The sequence below is a fragment of the Vicugna pacos genome, chromosome 8 (assembly GCF_048564905.1).
Source record: "Vicugna pacos chromosome 8, VicPac4, whole genome shotgun sequence".
NCBI lineage: Eukaryota > Metazoa > Chordata > Mammalia > Artiodactyla > Camelidae > Vicugna > Vicugna pacos.
Window position 1 is genome coordinate 29,030,624 of NC_132994.1, and position 21,687 is coordinate 29,052,310.

The 21,687-nt window shown below is 32.3% G+C and overlaps 1 protein-coding gene across 3 annotated transcripts in view; it reads left to right on the forward strand.

Annotated features, from left to right (window-relative positions):
- GRIK2 (glutamate ionotropic receptor kainate type subunit 2) overlaps positions 1 to 21,687 on the forward strand; it is a 933,693-nt gene that overhangs the window by 908,424 nt on the left and 3,582 nt on the right. For 2 of the 3 annotated variants that reach the window (XM_072965660.1, XM_072965661.1), the window contains one exon: positions 12,406 to 12,656. In XM_072965660.1, the coding sequence (XP_072821761.1) occupies positions 12,406 to 12,656 (251 nt within the window). Of the gene's footprint in view, positions 1 to 12,405; positions 12,657 to 20,824; positions 20,912 to 21,687 lie in introns of all 3 variants that reach the window. The other variant, XM_072965662.1, reaches the window with a different exon arrangement.

A 21,687-nucleotide genomic window follows, 5' to 3' on the forward strand; every position in this document is an offset into this window, starting at 1 on the left:
TTTTTAAAATTATGCAATAGCAAATGATACATTTCTTGTAAACTGACTTTACCACAATATAAAAAGATACATTTCTTTTATAAGGACCTCCTTGGAATTTTAATGTAAAATTATCAGTAGATGTTAATAAAAATTCAAAAGATAATAATAAAATTTTGACATAGCAAAATTATAGACCAGGAAGAATATTTTACCATATTCTTCTTTATTTTCGCTGCCAAATAACATTAAATTTAAATACATAAAAATGTCCAATTACTAAAATTTTTAAAATGCATTTAACATATATTTTGTTTTTAGCTGAACTCTGAATGAGAAAAATTTGAACACAATAATTTAAATTTAAAAGAATGAATATTCAAATCGCTTACCTGCGGGTACTTTTGTTTCTTCTGTTCAGATAAGTTGTTTTCTTGTTTGACTTGATAATACTAAGTTTTTAACTTTAGTAAATTATATTTTACTCATTCATAGCATAGAATAAAATTAAAATGATTTCAAGACTACATTATGAGTGAGTCTTAACTCATAATAACTTCATCAAAGAAGCATAATCCAGAAAGCGGCGTTTCACACTTCACTCCCTCAAATACTTCTGAGAGAAAAATTTCAGGTAGTATTTTATGATTTGCTGTGTGATAGCTCTGCTAAAATATGGCATCATGAATTATTTATATTTATTTAGTCATTAATGAACACAATGACACACAACTCTAGTACTTGAATGAGGTTCTGACTTCTCATAACCTTTCAGCCAACATAATCTGCATGTTTCAACTAGTTAGTTAGCATTTACCTTTCGTATCATCTTGTTCAAGTATGTTGAATTCTTTTGTAATCTGTTATATTTACTTAGTTTTAAAATTTTCTTTAGTTATAAGCAAAAAAAAGTAATGCATTTAGATGTAAAAAAAAAAAAGTTATTTGAGGCTCTTTACCAAGCAAGGGTTAAGGAAATGAATATATTCAAAGTACAGCAATATGGGCTTTGGTTCTGGAAATGTAGATCAGTTCCAGAAATTCCCCAGGATTTTGAGTTCATACCTGCAGGAGCCATAAACCAGAATGAAAATTTTATCTTTATTAATATTCTAAATGTGATCAAAGAGAGGAACTCCCTTTTCTTTGCTTTCATGGTTGCTCAGATTTTTGTCAATTGTCATGGAGCCATATGTGGTTAATTGCAGGAAGTGAAACAGAAAACATTATGTCTTTTTTGGAGCATATATTCAGAAATATTTTTAAATTATACATATTTTCCTTTTATCCCCCCAAAGTCCATGCATCCTTCTAGCCTGCTAGGCCTCCAGGGGCCCGTGTCACCATTCATCACTCTGAGTATGATGATTACTGCCCAAAGTGTGTTGTGAAATCACTGAATGACTCAGATATAAGCTATTTAATTAGGGAAGCTCTGTTTACACAAAAATACCTTAGTGGAGCAATCAACAATGATGTGAAGGTAAATGCTAAATAAGCATAAGCCGGTTTAATTAAGCTTGCAGTGACATTAAATCCCTTTCATAGTTTTCCAAACTGCAGCTATGTTATTTTAATGTGGTATTTACTGTGTGGTAGATTTCTGAAGTTGTAGGTGTTCTTACTCATAATAAGTTAGCTGAACTTCCTTTCCATTTATTAGAATTTAAAAATAAAACAGCTCTGGACGGGGTAAAGCAAAAAAGCAAACCAAGCAGTTTTCATTAAGGAGTATTTAAGATGGGTGAGCGGTTTCGGTTTTGTCCCTTAATTCACCATAGGTGATAATCTATTTATCCAAACAGGGAGCATTTCTACTTCATGGCATTTTCAGCTGCATTGCCTCCCTTCTGACCGCCCATACTAAAAGGCTTCTGGGCTTCTCTCTTTGCAATGTTGAGTGCATGTCACACTTTGAGGTGGTGGGAGAGCAGCAGTCCAGAAAACATCCATTAGGGCCAGTTGGTGTTATTTTGCTTTGCTGTGTTCAGTCTCGTAGAAGTATTGTCACATGTCTGAAGGGTCTCATTAAAGCTATTTCTAACAATGAACTAGTGGCATACGTCATTCATTTATTGGTGTCTCCCAACTTTAATAACACATGGGGAATATGTGTCGGCTGAGAAGGGGATGGAGGAACTTCTGCTCATGTCTGTGCCTATTGTCCATGATGCTAAAATTTTCTAACCTTACTTGTGGAGTTAAATCAATAGTAAGTTTCAAACAGTCCATGAATAATTATTTCTGTGAACAAAATCCAGCTTAAATGACTCAAATCAAAGAGAGCTACTGAAATATACGTAAGCGTGAAGAATGTAATGGGCAGTGTAAAGATGAATGTATAAGACCTTCTAACACTAAGGTTGAATTTAAAGTCAATTTTATCACACACAAAATCGTTATGCACATTTTACTTCTATCATATTTACTTATGTAATTATAAATAATAAAAAGCATTCTTGCTTCATAATTGGATTTTAATATTACCTTTATAAACGATTTTACAACATATTTTATATTAATATGAATACAAAATAGCTGTAGCTCTATTCATAATTCTTAAGTAACTTTTATCTCATAATGCTCTTACAGATAATCAGCCTAAAGTAAAAAATGTTACAATAGGGTGTATCATGGACTCTTTATGGTAGAAGGATACTACTCTGACACATGAATCATGTGAAATTTCTTTCTTCAATTCTATTTTCTAATGTTAAATGCATGAGATCTCATTGCTTCTTTATTTCTCGTTATTTGATGGAGTGAGAGATGTAAAATTGGTACTAGGAGAAGCGTGTTGTTTGTTTAAGGCAGATGCCAGTGTTTATAAAAATAGAAATCAGTATGAGAAGCATGCTTTTTCCCTAGTTTTGCTCACCATCCATTTCTAGAATTCCCAATTCATCATATAATAAGTACTGTAATATTCATCATTATAGATGCATAAAATCGCCGGCCTTCAGTTCTTCAGCTTTACTGAAATGAATGAATACATTTGTCTTCATTAGATGAACATAATGCACAAAAATTGATGCAAATTATTCATCTTTCTGCAGGTCAACCCTTCCATTAGAATGCACTCTATTTTTTCACTGCATAAGCAGCATAATTTTAATGTTGGTGAAGTGATTTTACAAGTCTAAATCGAGATCTAATAATTTTCAGAGCCTGAATTAAACACAAAAAAAGCCAAATTACACCTGTGGAAGCTGTATTTTCCTGGCATATTTGTTAAACTCCAGATTCCATGTCACTGAACACGGACAAGTCTCAGTACGCTCTGCCTGCTCCACAGACATCACCAACAGACCCTGCAGGCTGGAAGCTCGGAAGCTTCCCGAGGGAATCTGATGGATTGTGAGCACCTGTGTGAGCAGCCTTCATTAACATTGTAAATGCTGACCAAATGGTACCTGAGCAATGCGTAAATGGCTAATTCTCATGAAAACAGAGTTAGTTCTGATAGATTTCATATGCAAACATTAGATCATTTAATTTATTTTGTTAGTGTCTTGTGGCAATTACTCCAAGGCCAAGGGTTTAAATTCTATTATGTATTAGTTAGCCAGATTGACTGTGTCAGATTGTCGTCCTTTGGTTAGCGGGACTAAGTAAGATCAATGAATCACTCGTATTAGGAAAAAAAACAAAGTCAAAGCATAGAGGAGAACTGTGTAAGTACTAAATTCCAAAGATGAATGCCCTGCAGTTGCTAGTCCTCATGTGAAAGGCATATTCTTATCATGCTGTATAGAATATGTGGCCTTTGTAGACAGATGACTTGAGTTCGAATCCTAGTTCCACCTGAGTGCCCTCGGTGCCCTAGGTGAAGTTACTAAGCCTTCCTGAGACTCAGTATCCCTACTGGTAAAGCAGTAGAATCATGTCTACATAATTGGATTGTGGTAAGGATTAAACATTTCACATTTATAGCATTCAGATCAGAACATCTTCACCACAAATAATTCTAAAGGACTGTCCTGAAGAAATGTTTTATTAATAAGTAAAATGATGTATGTGTGTGATTTAAGTTATTTGAGTCTTACCCTTTTTGCTCTCTGTTCTTTATATTTTTAGAAATATTGACTACATTGTAGATGACTGTTAATATGATCCATTCCTAACCATCAGAAATAATTTCCTATGGAACTTAACCAGGGTTTTACCACCAGCCAATCAGTATATTGCAGTTAGGGAACCATCATTCGGGGGAAAGAAAGTGATCAATGTCTACTTTACAAAGATGACACAACTTCTACGGTAGGGTATTAACTAAATAAGTAACATAAACTTATTCCTTCTTTGAACATTTCTTGAGTGTTTAGTAATTAGAGTACAAGATGTATTCAGAGAAGATTATCTCTGAAGATATGTATGTTTCCTTTTAGTTTTGTCAATTTATAAGAAATTTGATCACTCTTCCACCTGCTTGGCTCTGTAAAATAATGAACTTAAAATCTAATTATACATCATCTCCTTTCTTAAGGAGACAAACTTGGAAAAACAAACTTAACATCAAATAGAGAAAATATAATATTGAACATAAACAAGCAGTCTGTTATACAATGCAGGGCCTCAGAGTGGTAGAATTCAGTGAGGACCAAAGTTCAGTTAGGCCAAATTGGAAAAGGGACTTGAGCTCTACTTTCAAGGATGGATATTTTACTCTTCTAAAATAAGTTATTCCCTCTTCCAATGTTTGGGTTCTTGAAGATTAAGTAGGATGATGATTTTATTTAAAGTGGTTCAACTTCTATAATTCATTCATGAAAGTTTAATATTGGATTTAGAATGAAAACACCATAGTAAGAAAAATATTTCTGACATTTCCACTCTTAATACTATTCAAATGATTATTATACAGATGAGAAATTGTAAGGGAGGCAGGGTTTCTAGAATAAAACTATTTCTTTTTTCATATTTAGTGTCTGAGTCTCATGATTTAATACTCAGAGAAGAAATGTGACTACAAACCTACTTCACCGGCCATTTTAACTATTATATATGAAATATGTCAGAGACAGTGAACGTAGTTTATTGTTTTCATTATGTGCTGATAACACTTGCCCTTCTTATTCTTTTTCACATAAGTCAAAGAGTATTCAGACTATGAATAAAAGGCAGCTGGCCAGAATACATACTCTATCATTTGAATTTTTTATTGATGCATTTTGTGTGCCTCCTATAACCATCTCCCACTGTGATCTTAGATATTTGAATATTCTTCTGAGGATTCTACAAATATCCCTTTAGGTAGAATGCATTTAAATTACTTTTCCTTAGGGCCATAACACATTGCATTTCGATGTCTACAGCAGAGCAAATAACACAACCTCTATCCATTTTAAGCCAGTTATAGATTTTGAATACAGGTATTTAACTTAAAAAAATTAATAATTTACCATATGTATAATGTCCTTGGTGGTACATCCACTTTATATCTATATATATTGGCTCGCCAAATCCAGACAGTATCTACCTCATGGTTTCTTCCTTCTCTTCTCTCATTTCTACATTAACGATGTTATTTATATTTTGCTCCACTCCACCATGACCCTGATATCCTGAACCTATTTTATCCTCTATATCTACAAGAAATGAACAAAGTGGGTATGTGATGCTCTCACTATCATTTCCCTTTCTCAGACATAACTTTCTGAATCAGGAATGCATATGGGAAGAAAATAGAGGAAAAGTAGGTGAAAGGCAGCCAAAAAGAAAGATGGGTTATTGTCCCTACTCTGCTTTTCAAAGTAATGCAGCCCTTTTTGTGTAACTCGTCAACGGACTAAGATTTTTCCATCCATTACCTGGCTCTGTAATTGGTGTTCTTTGTTATGATGAGCCTCATACTTGTAAAAGTCATTCAACATATGTGTTTTGTGTTGCAGTGAAAACTAGGAGGCCAGGGTTCATGTTACACTGTTCACCCCTATATGACTATAATCTAGCACCTGTGTATGCATATGTAATAATTAATAGTAAAAAAAAAATTCAGACATGGTCCTTGCCTTCAGGACACTCATATCTTTATCTAGTAGGAAAAAAGATACAGTAGAAAATTAGACTATGATGTATTAAATGTTGTACTAGAGTATCTGCCATGTGCTATGGCACCAAAGAAAAGGGATCCTGTATGTCTTTGCGGCAGCCAAGGAAAAGTGTGCAGGTTGGGAAAGAGAAGTAGAAGTTTATCTGGATGTGAAGATGTTCAACCAGAAAACTGGAGGAAATATGAAAACAGGCTCTCCAGGCAATGGAAATACAGCTTTGTAGTTTGTATTGCTGCCAAATTAGGCCTAAGGAGAAGAGGACAAAATCAGAGGTTGAAGAGAGGGATTCTGTGACATCTTTAGGAACTGGGGTTCTATTCTGTAGCTTTAGAGCACCACTGAAAAAAGATTTAAGCAAGGAGAGGATGTTCATAGATTTCCACTGTGGAAAGATTACGAGGTATCATGGAAAGCTGATCAGTTTTAGCTCTCACTTACCACTCTGTGATTAAAAGGCTATGGGTTAATAATTGATTTTCAAGATGAGATTACTCTTCTTAAACTGTTCTGATTCTCACTCATAGATTCCTTATGTCCTATCAAATTGAAATTTTTTTTTATAGAATATCTTCAAAAGAAAATACAAGGAGTGATGACAATAACGTTCACACCAGTTTAGCCTTTATCTAACAGCAAGTCTGAAATGGGCCCCATGAAGTGTTAAATTGCTACATATATTAAATGCTTCATTTGAAAAAATGGTATTATAATTATTAGATATAGATTAGATAAAGATTCATATATAGATATAGATAAAGTTATATCTATAGATATAGACATAGTTTGGGTTCATAGGAAATAACTGAAGATAAAATTTCAGGCATGCATGACCAACTATTAGGTAATTAATACATTATTTCCTTTATGCATGTATTTATTCAACAAATACTATCTTTACTGTGTGCCAGGTGTTTTACTAACAAAGCAAATACAATTCCTGTTCTCGTTAAATTTACAGCCTATTAGGGTAAATGAACATTAAACAAATAGTCACAGAAATTATTTTTTAGTTACAAACTGAAATAAGTTCTACAGAGGAAAAGAACAATGATGCTCTGATATTGTGTGATAGCACTGTTGACTGAATGCAGCATAAAACTGGAAAAAAAGCAATATGAAATTGAATCTTAAATGTAAACATAAAATTTGACTTAGCACTTCTTAAAAATAAATACGAGAGATTCAGTGTGGTAAGAGATAATAAAACCTATCTTTTGCTGAGAAAAAGACTTCAAGAAAATGTGGTCTGGTTCCAATTTTATTGGAAGATTTTTATCATGGAAAGAATGGTATAAAGAGATAAAGCTCTAAAAGCACCCACAATTTGTTGTGCATTTAGGGCACGGAGCACTCATCTTAGCATAGGAAGCAGGGAGCCATTTCATAAAATGTAACATTGCCAGCAGAGCTGTAATTTAAGAATGGAAGTTGATGGTTCCAGCAGATAGCCTCAGATCTTTTGTGCTAGCACATCTTTTACTTATTAAGGACTGACCAGTGGAAACTACTGAAAGTTGATATAAACGCAAGGATGGCATAAGAATTTATAACTTATTTGTCACCCTACCTTATTCTAGATGGTCAATACTAGAAGTACGAAATGTGTATTTATGGGTTCTACTTATTCTGACGAATTTAATGAGAACCTGAGAAGATATCTAATATCAGAAGTTCGACCTTAACATATTTGAGCTGTATCATAATGGATATATTATAACCGATTCAGCATTTCATTCAAAAAGCATTTGTTGAATGCTTACTGTGTGAAAGGCATTGTGCTGCCTGCTGGATGAATAATGGATGGTTGATAACATAACTGACAGGTAGCCTGATCTTAAGCCAACTTAAAGGGCTTCATATATTTGGGTATGTGTCTTTGAAACATTAATCAGCCTAAATATTTTCAAAGAAGAGGAACAATTAAGAAATTATTAAAGTTCTTTGAGGCAAATTCTTGGTACTCTACACTTAGTGACTATGGTATAGTCACATATCAACATGTAAATTATGATATTTCAGAAAGTACAAAGTATCTTGGAGAAATGTCAAGCTAGGAAAAGCCTAAAGTTATGAATAGTCTACTTCATAGACGTATCTTCCCAGACCGAAAGAGAACAACTGTCAGGAAGTTACCTAATTCTCTGTCATGCACAGCACATAGTATCATCATAGTGATCTGAATAACTATGAAACATAAAACAAAGGAAACTAAACTCCTTCAGGAAGTGGACAATGAAGATTTGTCCTTATGCAAAATAGAAATACTTAGCCAGCCCCTTAGAATTTTAACAAAATATTGTTTTCCTCGGAAGAAAAAAGGCTGTGTACTTTTCCCCAAAGTTGCTTTCATCAATTTTGATATAAAAATATATTTAAATAATTCTTATAACTTTTGTCCCCCAGAAGTATTTGTAAAGAGATAAAAGCCAGGTGTAAAGACATGTCTTAAGGCAGGCAGTGTGATGGGAATTCTTATGAGCTGATGCTTCATGAAGCATACAGAGCAATAATAGAAAAGAGCATCGAAAAATATGCAGCTTGATGAGTACGGCTGCAATAATGTGTAAGCGCAAACCTAGGCAAGGACAAGCTGAAAGATCTATCAAGAAACTAGTTTTGACAGCGAGAGCTGTCACAATAGTACAATAGTAATTACTGTTATCTAAGGCAGTGCATTTCAAAGTGAGGTTAAAATAAAATTAAGTGATGGGGACATTAATAGATATGAAGAAACAAATTCTTCCCCTAAAAATAAATTCAACCATTTTAAATGAGTTTCTAAACTTGTTTTTCCTTCAATGGATAGATAGAAGCCTTTTATTTTGTTAATGTATAATGTGAATTTACAAAAGATGTATTTGTTATAGAGTATTACTCAAGCTTATCTGACCAATGAATTCTTTAAAAATGATACACAAATGTACATTTCCCAAAAAGAGAAGTGTGTAGGGAAAATTTAGTTTAGGAAATGTCAGTGGAATGAGTTTTAGAAAGAGATATTTATAGACAGCAACAGTGATTTTTTTTCTGACTTTTGTAATTGATTAAAGCAGACAGAAGCCTGATTTGAGAGTAAAGGAAATTTGGCAGGATGGGTCAGAGGTTTCCAGTATATGGAAAATGTGATTTAGGCATATTTCACTAAGGTACACTAAGTATTAGACAACTTTAAAAGAGAAGCTATTTATCAATCCATAAGTCTCCCAAAGAATTTTAATGCAATGCTCACTCCTTTTCCTTTATCATTACTATGTTATATAGATGTAATGGATAGGATAAGGAAAATGTTGGGTACGTACTTAAAATGGTGAGTTTGTAAAGAGCATGAAAAGGACCATCAAATGAGCAAACCGATAAATTGTGTGTAGTAGATTTAGACTTTAGAACCAACTATGGATATTAAAACATTTGTATTCTGCTCTATAAGTAAGAAACTTCTAATAAGGAAAAGAAAGGGAAAGAGGGAGGGAGGAAGAGAAGAGGAGAGAAAAGGAAAGGGGGGAGGGGAAGGGAAGGAAAAGAAACAAGAGAAAGTCTGAGGAAGAGGAAAGGAAAGGTAAAGGAATGGAAGAGTAGCAAGGGGGGTAGGAAGGAGGAAGTCAACTCAATTGAATAAACCCAGCAAGTTAGCTCTGAAATATTGGGTGAGTTTTGTATTAATTGTTCATAACAAATCACAGTTTATTTTCCTAAGGAGCTTTTAATCTCTCTTGTTGGGAAGAATTTTAATGAACTGATATTTTAATGTAAAATTCTTTAATCAAAATTTAACATTTAGGGACATTTGGAGACTAGTTTTTAGTGAGGAAATTCTGAATAGGTGCATGTGTAGTTTTTATTTATGCCCACACATATACTGCCATTGTATGTCACTTGAAACTGCCTTTATGCTTCCTTTGAGTGCTGCTTTGTGGTTCAGGTCTTATGCATCTGACATACCTAGGGGCTTCACTATGTAATGATCACGTTTACTTTCCTTCCTTCCTCCCTCCCTTCCTTCCTTCCTTCCTTTTTTCCTTCCTTCCATCTCTCTCTTTCTTTCTTTCTTTCTTTCTTTCTTTCTTTCTTTCTTTCTTTCTTTCTTTCTTTCTTTCTTTCTTTCCTTCCTTCCTTCCTTCCTTCCTTTTCCTTCTTCCTTCCTTCCTTCCTTCCTTCCTTCCTTCCTTCCTTCCTTCCTTCCTTTTCCTTCTTCCTTCCTTCCTTCCTTTCATCTATGTAAGTTAGGACCTTTTCTTACCTAGTGAATGGGATCAAGAATCAAAGTCACTTCCAGGAAAGAGGCCACAATTTTTGTATTAACCACCTGTGACCATTTTCACAAGTATGATCATTCAAAAGTTCGTTTCAGATGCTATGTTTCTAATTGAAGGACATATTTGATAGACTATGACTCTCTTAAAATAAATTTTTCAATCAAATATTTATTTCGCAGGGAATATACATGGCTAATCAGAATACTAATTCAGAGTAAAAGTGACTTTGAAGCTGGTGCCCAGCTAGATGTAGTGAATTAATGAAAACTGGCTCGCCAAACAAGATGACCTTCATTTATGGTTTTTAAATACATGTCAGAGAAGACCAAAACCCCCATTGTCATTCTTACGTTATGCTAGGACTGCCTCAATCAGATACAATACTCCTCATAATATGAAACATTCTGAGAGCTTATTCTGTAGAGAAGATTGAAAATTAAGGTGGATGATTAGATAGTTAGATAAGAGTAGATAGATACCCTCTATTCCAAAGAGTATAATCTACTTAGGAAAATAAATCATATCTTGAAAGGTAAATAATAGTAATGCTGGGTGACCTAGGCTGAGTGTCCGCTGAGTGATCAAGGTAGAAGGTGGCGTGGGCTAGGCTAATCCACTGAAATCTGCAGTGGGTGAGGGGTAGAACTGAAACTGAGTATTTTCATCACAGTAGTATTTGGGAGAGAGTAGAGAAAGGAAACTGAGGACCCCAAATTCCCTTACTATAATTAGGGATTGTTGCACCATAAAAATAAAATATTTGAGCTCTAATTGTACAAATGGATAATGCCCCCTTTAGGAGAGCTGTGAAAAATGTATAGAAACCATATATTTAAACATTTCTACTGAGCAGAATGAGGATTATGTTAAAGAAACAGCTCTCCAGCTGGATTTAATAGATCTTCACTCCTCCAACTTTTTCAATAGGCTGCTAACTTTGTATGATTTTCCTTATGTTTCTGCTTTTAGCTGCCTATTCCTGCTGAAAGAGTAATGCTGAATTAGTCCCATTATATTAATCAAATGAAGAGAAGACATGTATTGATGCCCCTTATAAGGCAGAGTAGTTTCCTGACCAGGTTTTTAAGACCTCTTAGTGAAAAATAAAGCTTTAGGTATGAATGTAAGTGTATTTAAATCAAAACCAAATCATAGGCAACACTGAATATGATCTGATTTTTCTGCTTATAGAAAAACACTTATGGATGATTTTGTGCAGAAAAATGAAATGTACAGTATAATGTTTTAGGCAAGAAGATTAAACTTTAGAAACAGGCTGTTTCTGGGTGGAAGAAAGCAGTAAGACTGATCCGTGGGGACAAATGTTGAAAGATGCATATAGTTCAATATTATTCCATGCTTCTGGGCAAACGATTAGAAAAGTTATTAATTATCATATAATAGCGAATGCAGATGAGTATCTGCCCTCATCAGCATAAATACCAAATTTCATTTACATTGTTGCCTCTACTGAAGAGAATATTTCTCCCCAAAGCATAAAACAATAAGTAAACAACCAAAAACTTTCACAAAAATCCCCATGAGGATTTTTGAGTGATCTGTCTGTACAAACCTATTCTATCATTCATATCAAATAACAAATATGAGTATTACTTATTATTTGCAAAGTATTAGCTACCTCTCAATATAGCTGAATCATGATTGCCATCAATTATTGCACTTAATCACAGGAAACATCATTTTTTTCACAACTTTTGTAAAAACCAAGGTAACTGTTCTATCAATGCTCTGTTTCCAGTGTAGAAGGATTCCCAGACATTAAATATTCTAGCACTCTATCCATTTCCTTTTGTAGATTTCTGCTCACCACTTTATTTCCTTTTCACTGCTCTGAGCTGAACCTGCCTTTTAGAAGGAGATGTTTTCTTCCTTCAAAACAAAATATATTTTACCCTTCAAAATCAGAAAGGCCACCCACCCTGTTTATCTTGTTAAACTTCTATTCTTTGCCATTTTCCAGCTTTTTTTTTTTCCCGACTGAAAATAAATATTGGCACACTTTGGAGTGTTTGGAAAAAGCTCTATTCTCTCATCATGTTAACCTTTCTTTAATTATGAAATTCTGGGTTGAAATCGTTAACAAACCTCTCTTTTCTTAGGTTCTCCGTATAGAGACAAAATCACCATAGCAATTCTTCAGCTGCAAGAGGAAGGCAAGCTGCACATGATGAAGGAGAAGTGGTGGAGGGGCAATGGGTGTCCAGAGGAGGAGAGCAAAGAGGCCAGTGCCCTGGGGGTTCAGAATATTGGTGGCATCTTCATTGTTCTGGCAGCCGGCTTGGTGCTCTCAGTTTTTGTGGCAGTGGGAGAGTTTTTATACAAATCCAAAAAAAACGCTCAATTGGAAAAGGTAAATGTCACTTTTTTACAACTTAAAACAATCATTGTTATAATAAAACAAACTATTTTTGATCTTTCCAACCAAGAGTAATGCTTAGAACTGTGACTGTTTATTGTCTTCTGCCACTCGTTACATAACAAAGCCTCACCTAACTAACGATCACCTTCATGGTTGTTAAATTTAAATATAATACTTTTACTTCAAGCCAGCTTCGGGACAGGTACCTACTTCTCCTCTTCCTGAAGCCTGAAAAAAGGAGAAACTCCTGCTGCTTGAAGCTCACTGCCATTAGTGTATTAGAGGAATATAATTAATGAAGGAAGTAAAAACCAGAAACTGTAATGTGAAGGAAAAAAAAACTCTGGGGATAAAAAGTGTTTTAAGATACAATACTAATTAACAGTTTCAAGTTAGAGAATAAATGAAATTTTCACCTGAAGATTTTTGGTCCAATAAATTTCTAATGGAAAAAAATCTTAACCTGCATTGTGGAAATTATAATTCATTTTCTACATTAAGGAATATGTGAGAATATTGTAGTTTCTTCTTTGTCACTTAATGTTACTCTGAGTGAATCTTTTTATTTCCTTACAGCTGAGTTTCTAGAAGAATATATATAAACCTCAAAAATATTGAGACTATTGTAATTTTTCTTGGGATTTTAATATATTTAGTCTTTTGCACAAATGTCTTTATGTTCTATTCTCAAAAAGTTTGTGAACCTGGTTCAGATTTTGTATTTCTAGTGCTATGATTCCCTCTGTTCTATAAATATAAGGCTGAATATTTATAGAGCTCTCTCTCTTTCAAATGGGACAGGATACTTTTTAATATAAATTTATGACTCTGGACATAAAATGCTGTTTTAACATTTTTAAGTCTTCTCAAATTTTAGTCTTTTAGTATATAAACATCTCTGTTTTTAATTAAAAAACATTTTTTAGATCTTAACTTTTAGATCTGCACAAGAGTGAGATTATATTCTCTTTAATATGTGAAAGGTTTATGAACTTTTATTGGTAAATATGAAGACAGGAATATGATTTTTTCATTTGTCTTTAATAATTTATGATACAATTACTTATCCTTTCTGAAATCAGAATTTTGGAGACAGCATTCCTACATTTTTACTTGACTACGGTACTGATTCCTTGAAATAGTGTTTTTATAAATGACTATTTTGATAGCCCCATTCTGTATATGAGTACAATAACCAATTCAAAAGTTTGAAAAAATTTAGACAATCACATGATTTATTTTCCCACAACATTCAGGATGGATATATCTGCTGACTTGGCTAAATCAAATATCTGTTGGGTTTGGTGTCACTGACCATTACGTCTAAGTATACTTTTTATGTTATGATCTTTTTTTATGGTGTCAAAATGAGTTTTTGAATCAAATCCAAATAATTAACCAAAGATGAAAAATATTGACTCTCCAATTTTCATTTTTACTATAATTTGTTATTAAATGTGATATTTGGTTAGTTAGTATTTCAAATGAGTCGAAAATTATAGAAGAAATTTAGGTTTCCCAGTTGGAACCTCAAATCATCCTTATGCAATGATTTTCTTTCAGTTACAGCTCAATATTAAAATAAAACACAAACAATCTCATGACAACATGTGGTATTCTACTGCTCCTTTCTATTTATATCCTGTTCATATGACTTACCTGGGCCATGTCTCTGTGCAAAATTATCTTAAAAGCATTTTGTTTAAAATTTTAAAAAGGACATGGGGATTACTTTTGTGAAATAACCTTTATTGTCATTATAAATGACTAGTTTAGTTGAATTTTTTATATATCAACAAGCTGCCACTTCCTATGGAACTCTACAGCCTTCTAAAAAAATAGAAAAAGGAGATCAGTGTACTTTTTATTTTTGTCTGAAACAGATAAAATATTATATTGGAAAGAAGCAACTGTGTTGACATGACATGAACATTATTAGTCACATTCCCCAATGCTCACACACTGTCTCCACATAGCTTCTGTAATGCAGTTCAAATTCCCCAGCTCTGTCCACCACTGTAGTTTTATCTTTTGCTTCTCCCTAATTTGTACCTGTACTCTAGCCACACTAAATTACTTTCAATGTTCCAAGGTCATCCAGCTTTTTAAAAACCCTCTTCCATTCGACCTGAGCAAACTTTGTCCATTTTTCTACCTGGCAGACTCCCACTAGTCATTTTAAATCAGAGATTCAAGAGTAGGTATCAACTTGCCAAGAAAGCTTTTCCTAATCAATAGGCATAATGGATTTGGGTACAGTGCGCAGCTGTTTCCACAAGGTGGTGTTAGATTTTTATTTTCTTTTCCAAGAGGGGGGAAATGTGACCTATATATCTCATTTTTTTTTTAACTTGGCTGATTTCAAGTACTACCATCATTCCAAAAATTTCCTCCAACTTTGAGAAAGTTGGGAATGTATTTTGTCCATTTCAGACCACATCCATCTTTTTCTCTGTGAAACCTATGCACATCTCCATTCTCCCTTAGCACAATATTTTATTCAAATGTTGATTTCTCTCCCTGTTAGACTCTTAGTTCCTTTAGGACAAGGACCTCATGATTTTAGTTTGTACCTCCAAGCTCTCCAACAGTGCCTGTTGGCATAAGATAATCTTTTTCTTTCTTCCTTTCTTCCTTTCTTCCTTTCTTTCTTTCTTCCTTCCTTCCTTCCTTCCTTTCTTTCTTTCCTCTCTAGTTAAATCAATAATGAAATAGAGTCCACTAACTTGGAAAAATCTACCATAAAGAATAAAAAAGAATTGTTTCCATATAATTCAAAAGAAATTTGTTTATAAAGTAAATAATTATGGGTTTATTAGAAGTGACCCATTTTATTAATTTTAATAAATTAGGTTCTTGGGCTCAGTTTTCCCTCATTTTCTGGAGAAAAAGAATTTATTTTCTTGGGCTATACAGTTTGTTTAACAGCTCATTTAATTTATTAAAATAACTGTGAAATATTCCTAGATTTTCTTATAAGATATGCATGAGAACATACAGGAATTCAGAGTTTATTTACACTTATAATTGTGTCTATAACTGAAATTTTTTAGATTTTAATAACAAAGTAAACATTTATAAAAGTGTTTATTTAATCAACAATTATTTTTTGAGAACTAAACATGCAATGAATTATGTTTGCACCTTAAAGGTAAGCAAAAATATATTATTCACGATTCATATCCCAAAGTGCTTTATTTATTTTTCCTTCTCTTTTTATGTTTTCTTTCTTATTTCTTTAATTTATAGTATTCTAGTATTTTTTAAAAGAACAAATGAAATTTTCTATCTTTATCTACATAGGCTGGCAGATAAAATAAACACATAGTACAGCTGAAAATGAAGTTTATGTGTAAAATTTATGAATAACTGATATATTTCTGTTAAGTCTTAACCTCCAATGATGATGATAATGATAAACTTAGTAATAATTATTATCTAAAGGTGAAAATAAAATGTCTTTTATAGCATATGTTTTATAATTTATTAATGGAACAAATAGATCTTAATGACTATAACGTTTTTATATTTCCAAATTGTTTGATAATTAAGAGTAGTAGAAGACTGTATTATTTTTAAATGAGGGCAGGTTAAATCTGAAAACAGAAGGTAATGCTGAAATATGTAGATCTTAAAAAATCTCAAAACTGTAAATTGCATTCCTTTCAGATAACCACAAGATGGTGTATTACAATTTTTGGAATAATTAATGGCTTTAATTTTGATGCAAATATTAATGCATCAAAGATACATTACTTTTCATTTATTTAAACTTATAAACTAAGTAAGTATTTATTTTTCTGATTTTTTTTCACAGTTTAACTTGACCATTTAGAAAGATACTCAGATTGTTCTTTCATAAATGTGTCCGAAAAAGTAACGAATCAACACGTGCATTTTCTAATTGATTTTCTTTTTGCCTTACCTTCTTCCTGATTTTAAAAATATTATTATTTAAGGTTCATTCAGTAAGCAATCCAAGAAACTGTGTACTTCTTTAGACAATTATCAGTGCATTTCATTACATGGATTTGTTTCAAATGTCCTGTGTTTACCTTCTAGGTCTTACTTATAACTGAAAAAAATCTGCTTAATACTAACAGAATTTTATTTTTTCTGGTAATATATTATCTTTATGATAACTCATTGGTTTTGTAATCATGAGTTATAAATAATTATAATACTTTTAATTTTTATAAAATATTTTATGACATAATTATGTTTTATTTATTTATGCTTGAAATTATTCATCTTTTTAAAAATATTTGAATATACCCTCTTTTAAAAGATATACATAATCCTGCCCTCTTTTGATTTCTAGCAAGAATAGTAATATAACTTACATTGTTTGCTCTTTTTTGTCTGGTATGTATATAGAAATTTTTTTTTCCATGTAATAGAAAATGGATTTGCTTGTACAAATGTTCTTGATTGAACAGCTTGAATCTGAATCCGAGTTTTCTGATATGAAAAACTTAATGACAAAAATATTTCCTTTCTTAACACTTACATATAAACAAAATGTAGTATATATGTCTGAGAAAAATATATAAATTATTGCTCATATATTGAATTACTAAGCTATATGTCCTGTCTTGGATACATATTTTTGTTCTAACTTTCCACTAAGATGATTGAGGTACATTTTGAGAACAACTTAGTATGGCTGCTTTCAGGATATAGCCCATTTTAGTCAACGTAGTTATTTGTATTATAGAACAATAACATCATATCAAAGGTAATCTCTAAATAATGATATTTTTCAGTCACTGACTGAAAAGTCAAAAAAAAATTTTGAGGGCACGTAGAATGTTTTTCAGTGTATAGCTGAATAACAAATGTAGAACAGTTGTAACTCCTAGTAAAAGGACAACTGAATGAAACAATGCAATTTGGGGAATAAGAAGAAAATCAGAGTGGTTTAGTTTAAACCTTCAAGACTAGGGATCCTGGGTGAAAGATTATTCACAAGGAAAACACTTTCCAAAGCTGGCTGAACCTGCATTTCATGGAACCAGAAGAATGAAAACAGATTGTTCACAGGTCCTGATACACAAATTGCTTCCGGAATGTTGAAGAATTAGTTCTAACAGGAGTAATGTTTTGTAAAAGAAGTCATTTATTGGATAAGATATAGTCAAGCAAACAATGTCATAAATCATCAGTAAAGCTTCTATTTCAATTTTACATTTTCCAAATAATGCCTATTTATAAACCACAGAATATCTGTGCTTTTCATTTATGGGATTTTTATTTAATGTATAGAATTTTAACTTAATGTATGGAATTTTAACTGCCTTTAACTGTTCTGAAATTAAAAGTTCTGAGTACATTTTTAATATGACAAAATTTAGCTATAAAGCATGTTGCTATTCAGAAGTTAAAAGTGGCAAATAAACTTTAGACAAATAGTGCATTTTGTATTGTTTCTATGTTACTGCCTTTCTCTGAGAGCAGAGCATCTCTGTTTCCATTAATGGCATATATAAGGACTAACTGGATGGCTCTTAAAAATGCTCTTACGTGTAAACATAAAATCATACTTCAAAATGAGATGCCAGTCTTCATTTTACTCACTAATCTACTTGCAAATCAGCAAAAGGATTTTGTCATTTATTTATGAGAAGCCATACTCTGTTTATGCCCATAAATAATGTTTTAAAATAAGATTCAAGCTGACAGATAATAATTTTACTACCTTATTTTCATAAATGACTTTAGAGTTTTTAAAGTGTAATATCGCATCTGAGTCCAAAATAACTCTGGGAACTGTGCAAAGATTCTTATCCATATTGTGCAGATGAGGATAAGTGTCTCAAGGGTCAAATATGTTTCCCAAGGTCAAAGAAGCCCAGGATAACTATTTACACTATTTTATACTGCACTACAAAATAGACATAGAATATTTAGCCATTTTTCTTAACAGTTTTTCTCCCTGATGTTTTGATCAAATGTGTGGAGTAGAAATTAGAATTAGGTAAACAGACTGTACTGTGGTCATAAGCAGTCATTGCTATAATATAGTCATTATTTTTATTCATAGAGCTGATACATTTTAATCACTGTACCTTAAGGAAAGAGAGCTTTCCCAAAATTACGCATTACTTATTTGGATATTACACACTTTGTGAAAAACTGTATTATTATAACTACTAGCCAGAATATGATGATTAACATTGCTTTTTCTTAAAATTCATTTCACAGCTGTATCAACTAAAGTGGTGTTGAAGCTTGTCAGAGCTTATTTATTGATTTTTCTAGCTTAAGTAGGAGACATGTAAAAATGTATAATGATGCCCCATTCTTCTCTGTCTCATTGTATTTGCAAAATGCACTATAAAGATATTCAGTAACTGTTTCTGTAAGAGTCAAGGTTTCTGAGAATATTTTAATCTTTGGTTATGTTTATCATTGTAAAACAATCCAGGCTAAAGAGGAGGATGCCTTGTCATTTTATTTATTGAGAAAAAAATGTATTTCTTTTAGATCTATAATTTTTTTCTGCCTGGTTTATCATTTAGTATTGAAAAGTTACCATTTATTAAGAACAGAGTCCAGGTAAAAGGCGCAGCTGAAATTCACATTGCTGTTAATGAGGCAGGCTAGTAAAATAAAGCACTCACAGGATGGAAGTCAAAAGAACAGCGTTCCTCTTTCAGCTTGGAAACCAGTTATGTGCATAACGTTAGATAGATAACTTGACTTCTTGAGTTTAATGTCTCTAGCTGTAAAATCAGAGTGATTAAGCAATAGGGCCACTAAAGAACCTACAGGTCAAGTCCCGTCTGGCTCTGCACAGCTTATCTAAATAATACAATTTTTTCAAAAAGAGAGCTGCTCTAGAACTGAGTATCAAGATCAAAATAGCTATACCTATATTTTTGACATGAGTGTCTTAACTAGTCATTTTTCATCTCTCATTGCTACACTGTTACTTCACTATATCCATATAGTCTTAGGTAAATTCATACTTCTGATATATACATTAGCTATTTTTAAAAGACTGCCAATTAAAGAGTATAAATTGAAAGGAAAGGGTCAATTAAATGACATTTAACTTCCTCATTCAATCCACCAACATTTATATAAAATATTGCATATTTTACCTGATATCCTTTTTATTTCATTTGAGTTATTATTTAATTATTATCTAATGTGAAATAAATTTCTGCAGGGATTAATTATAGTGACTGGATTTGTCTCTACTACATTTGCTTTGGAACTCTTGGTTAAATGGCCTATGCAGCAGAAATTAACTTCAAAGTGTGAAAATGAACTAAGTATTCGTAATCAGTTAACAAATAATTTAAATGACAGACAAAACAAAACAGTTTGGTTGATATATGCTAGTATATATTAGGACACTGAGCTACAAAACCTGATAGAAGGAAACTGAAGATTTTTGGTAGGGATTCAATTAGAAACTGTATGCAAAAATGGTTGGAAATTATTCTGAATGCGTATCAGAATATCATTTAGTTAATTGTATATTGTCAAAGAATAGGACAGCAGGACATATAAAAGAGAGTTTCCTTCTTACAAAATAAATACTAAATAGAGACCTGATGGTAGCATATAGTGTTTATGATTATTTCTCCTTCAGTCGATAAGTGACTATATATATTCAACATGAAAGTGATGAGCTTCAAAGTTTAAAAAATTAAACTGGTTATCTTTCATCAGTTGCTGTTTTTGAAAAAAGACATTGCTAAGTATAAACTTAAAAATGAAGTTTAAATATATCAGTGTTCAATATGGAGCATGTTTACAACAAGATTCTAATATTAAAAAAAAAGTATGTGCTTCTCCCAATGCAGTCACATCATGTTATTATATAAACATACCTATAAATTAGAAAGATAAGCTATTAAGAATAAATTATTCTATAACACTTAGGATGATATTCTTGAGAACATTTATCTGTGGACTATTTATGTGTTGTCTTATACTCAAAAAATATATATATATAGCTTCTTTAAAAGGCAATGTAAATACAGACAAATATATACTTTTAAGATTTCCAACCTTGTTGTTTCAAGAATTAGAGATGTGTAAATACAGGTTGCCTCATCAAATATAGTGAATTTTATAATGAGTTTAACTAATTTAAATGCAATTATACATGCTAACAGCTCAAAGATTTAAATTTTCATTTTCAGGAATCTTCTATTTGGTTAGTGCCACCCTACCATCCAGACACTGTTTAGTAAACTTTTGAAACTTACTAAAAGAGGTTTTTAATAATGGTTAGTATCCTTGTGCCTTTCTTTTTTCTTTTTGTAGTCTGTTATATTAATGTGAAGAAACTTTTTTGTTGTTGTTTTCACCCTAATAAACTTAACCTTATTTAATGACACAATTTGTCTGTTTCTATCCCAAAGAAGTGATTTGAAAAGCATGGTAGTTTTCTTTCTCATCTTTCCTTCCTCCCTCAGTCTTTCCCTTCCTCCTTTCCTTCCTTCCTCCTGCCCTTCTTTCCTTCCTTTTCTTCCTTCTCTCCTTTCTGCCTGCCTGCCTTCCTTCCTTCCCCCCCTCTCTTGCTCTTTCTCATTCTTTCTTTTTCCCCTTCTCCCTCCTCTTCCTCATCTCCCTTCTTCTTCATTATAACACAGGAAACTCCTATTAAGTGCACCTGAGTTTTTCAAAACTTTATTTCATAGTTCAGTAAAAACACATTAAAAAATTTAGATCTTGATATGAAGAAAGACAATTTGTCTCTATCAAAAGACAAGTAAGAACTTTAAAAATCAGACATAGTAATTTTTTGATAACATTAAACACAGAGAAACTGTATTTCACAATCATCTCTATAGTTTCAACTTTAGATTCTGACATAGGTCAAGACATGGAATTTATAACCTAAAGCTTAAAAAAAAAAAGAATATGAATGTGTTTGCCCTAGTGCTATAAGTGAATGGTACTTTATGGTTATCAGTAAATTTTTCAATTTTGTCATGTTGATTACAAACTTTCACTCAAATCTGAATAAAGGTTTTCACAGTTTTGTGAAGGAGTAGAAATG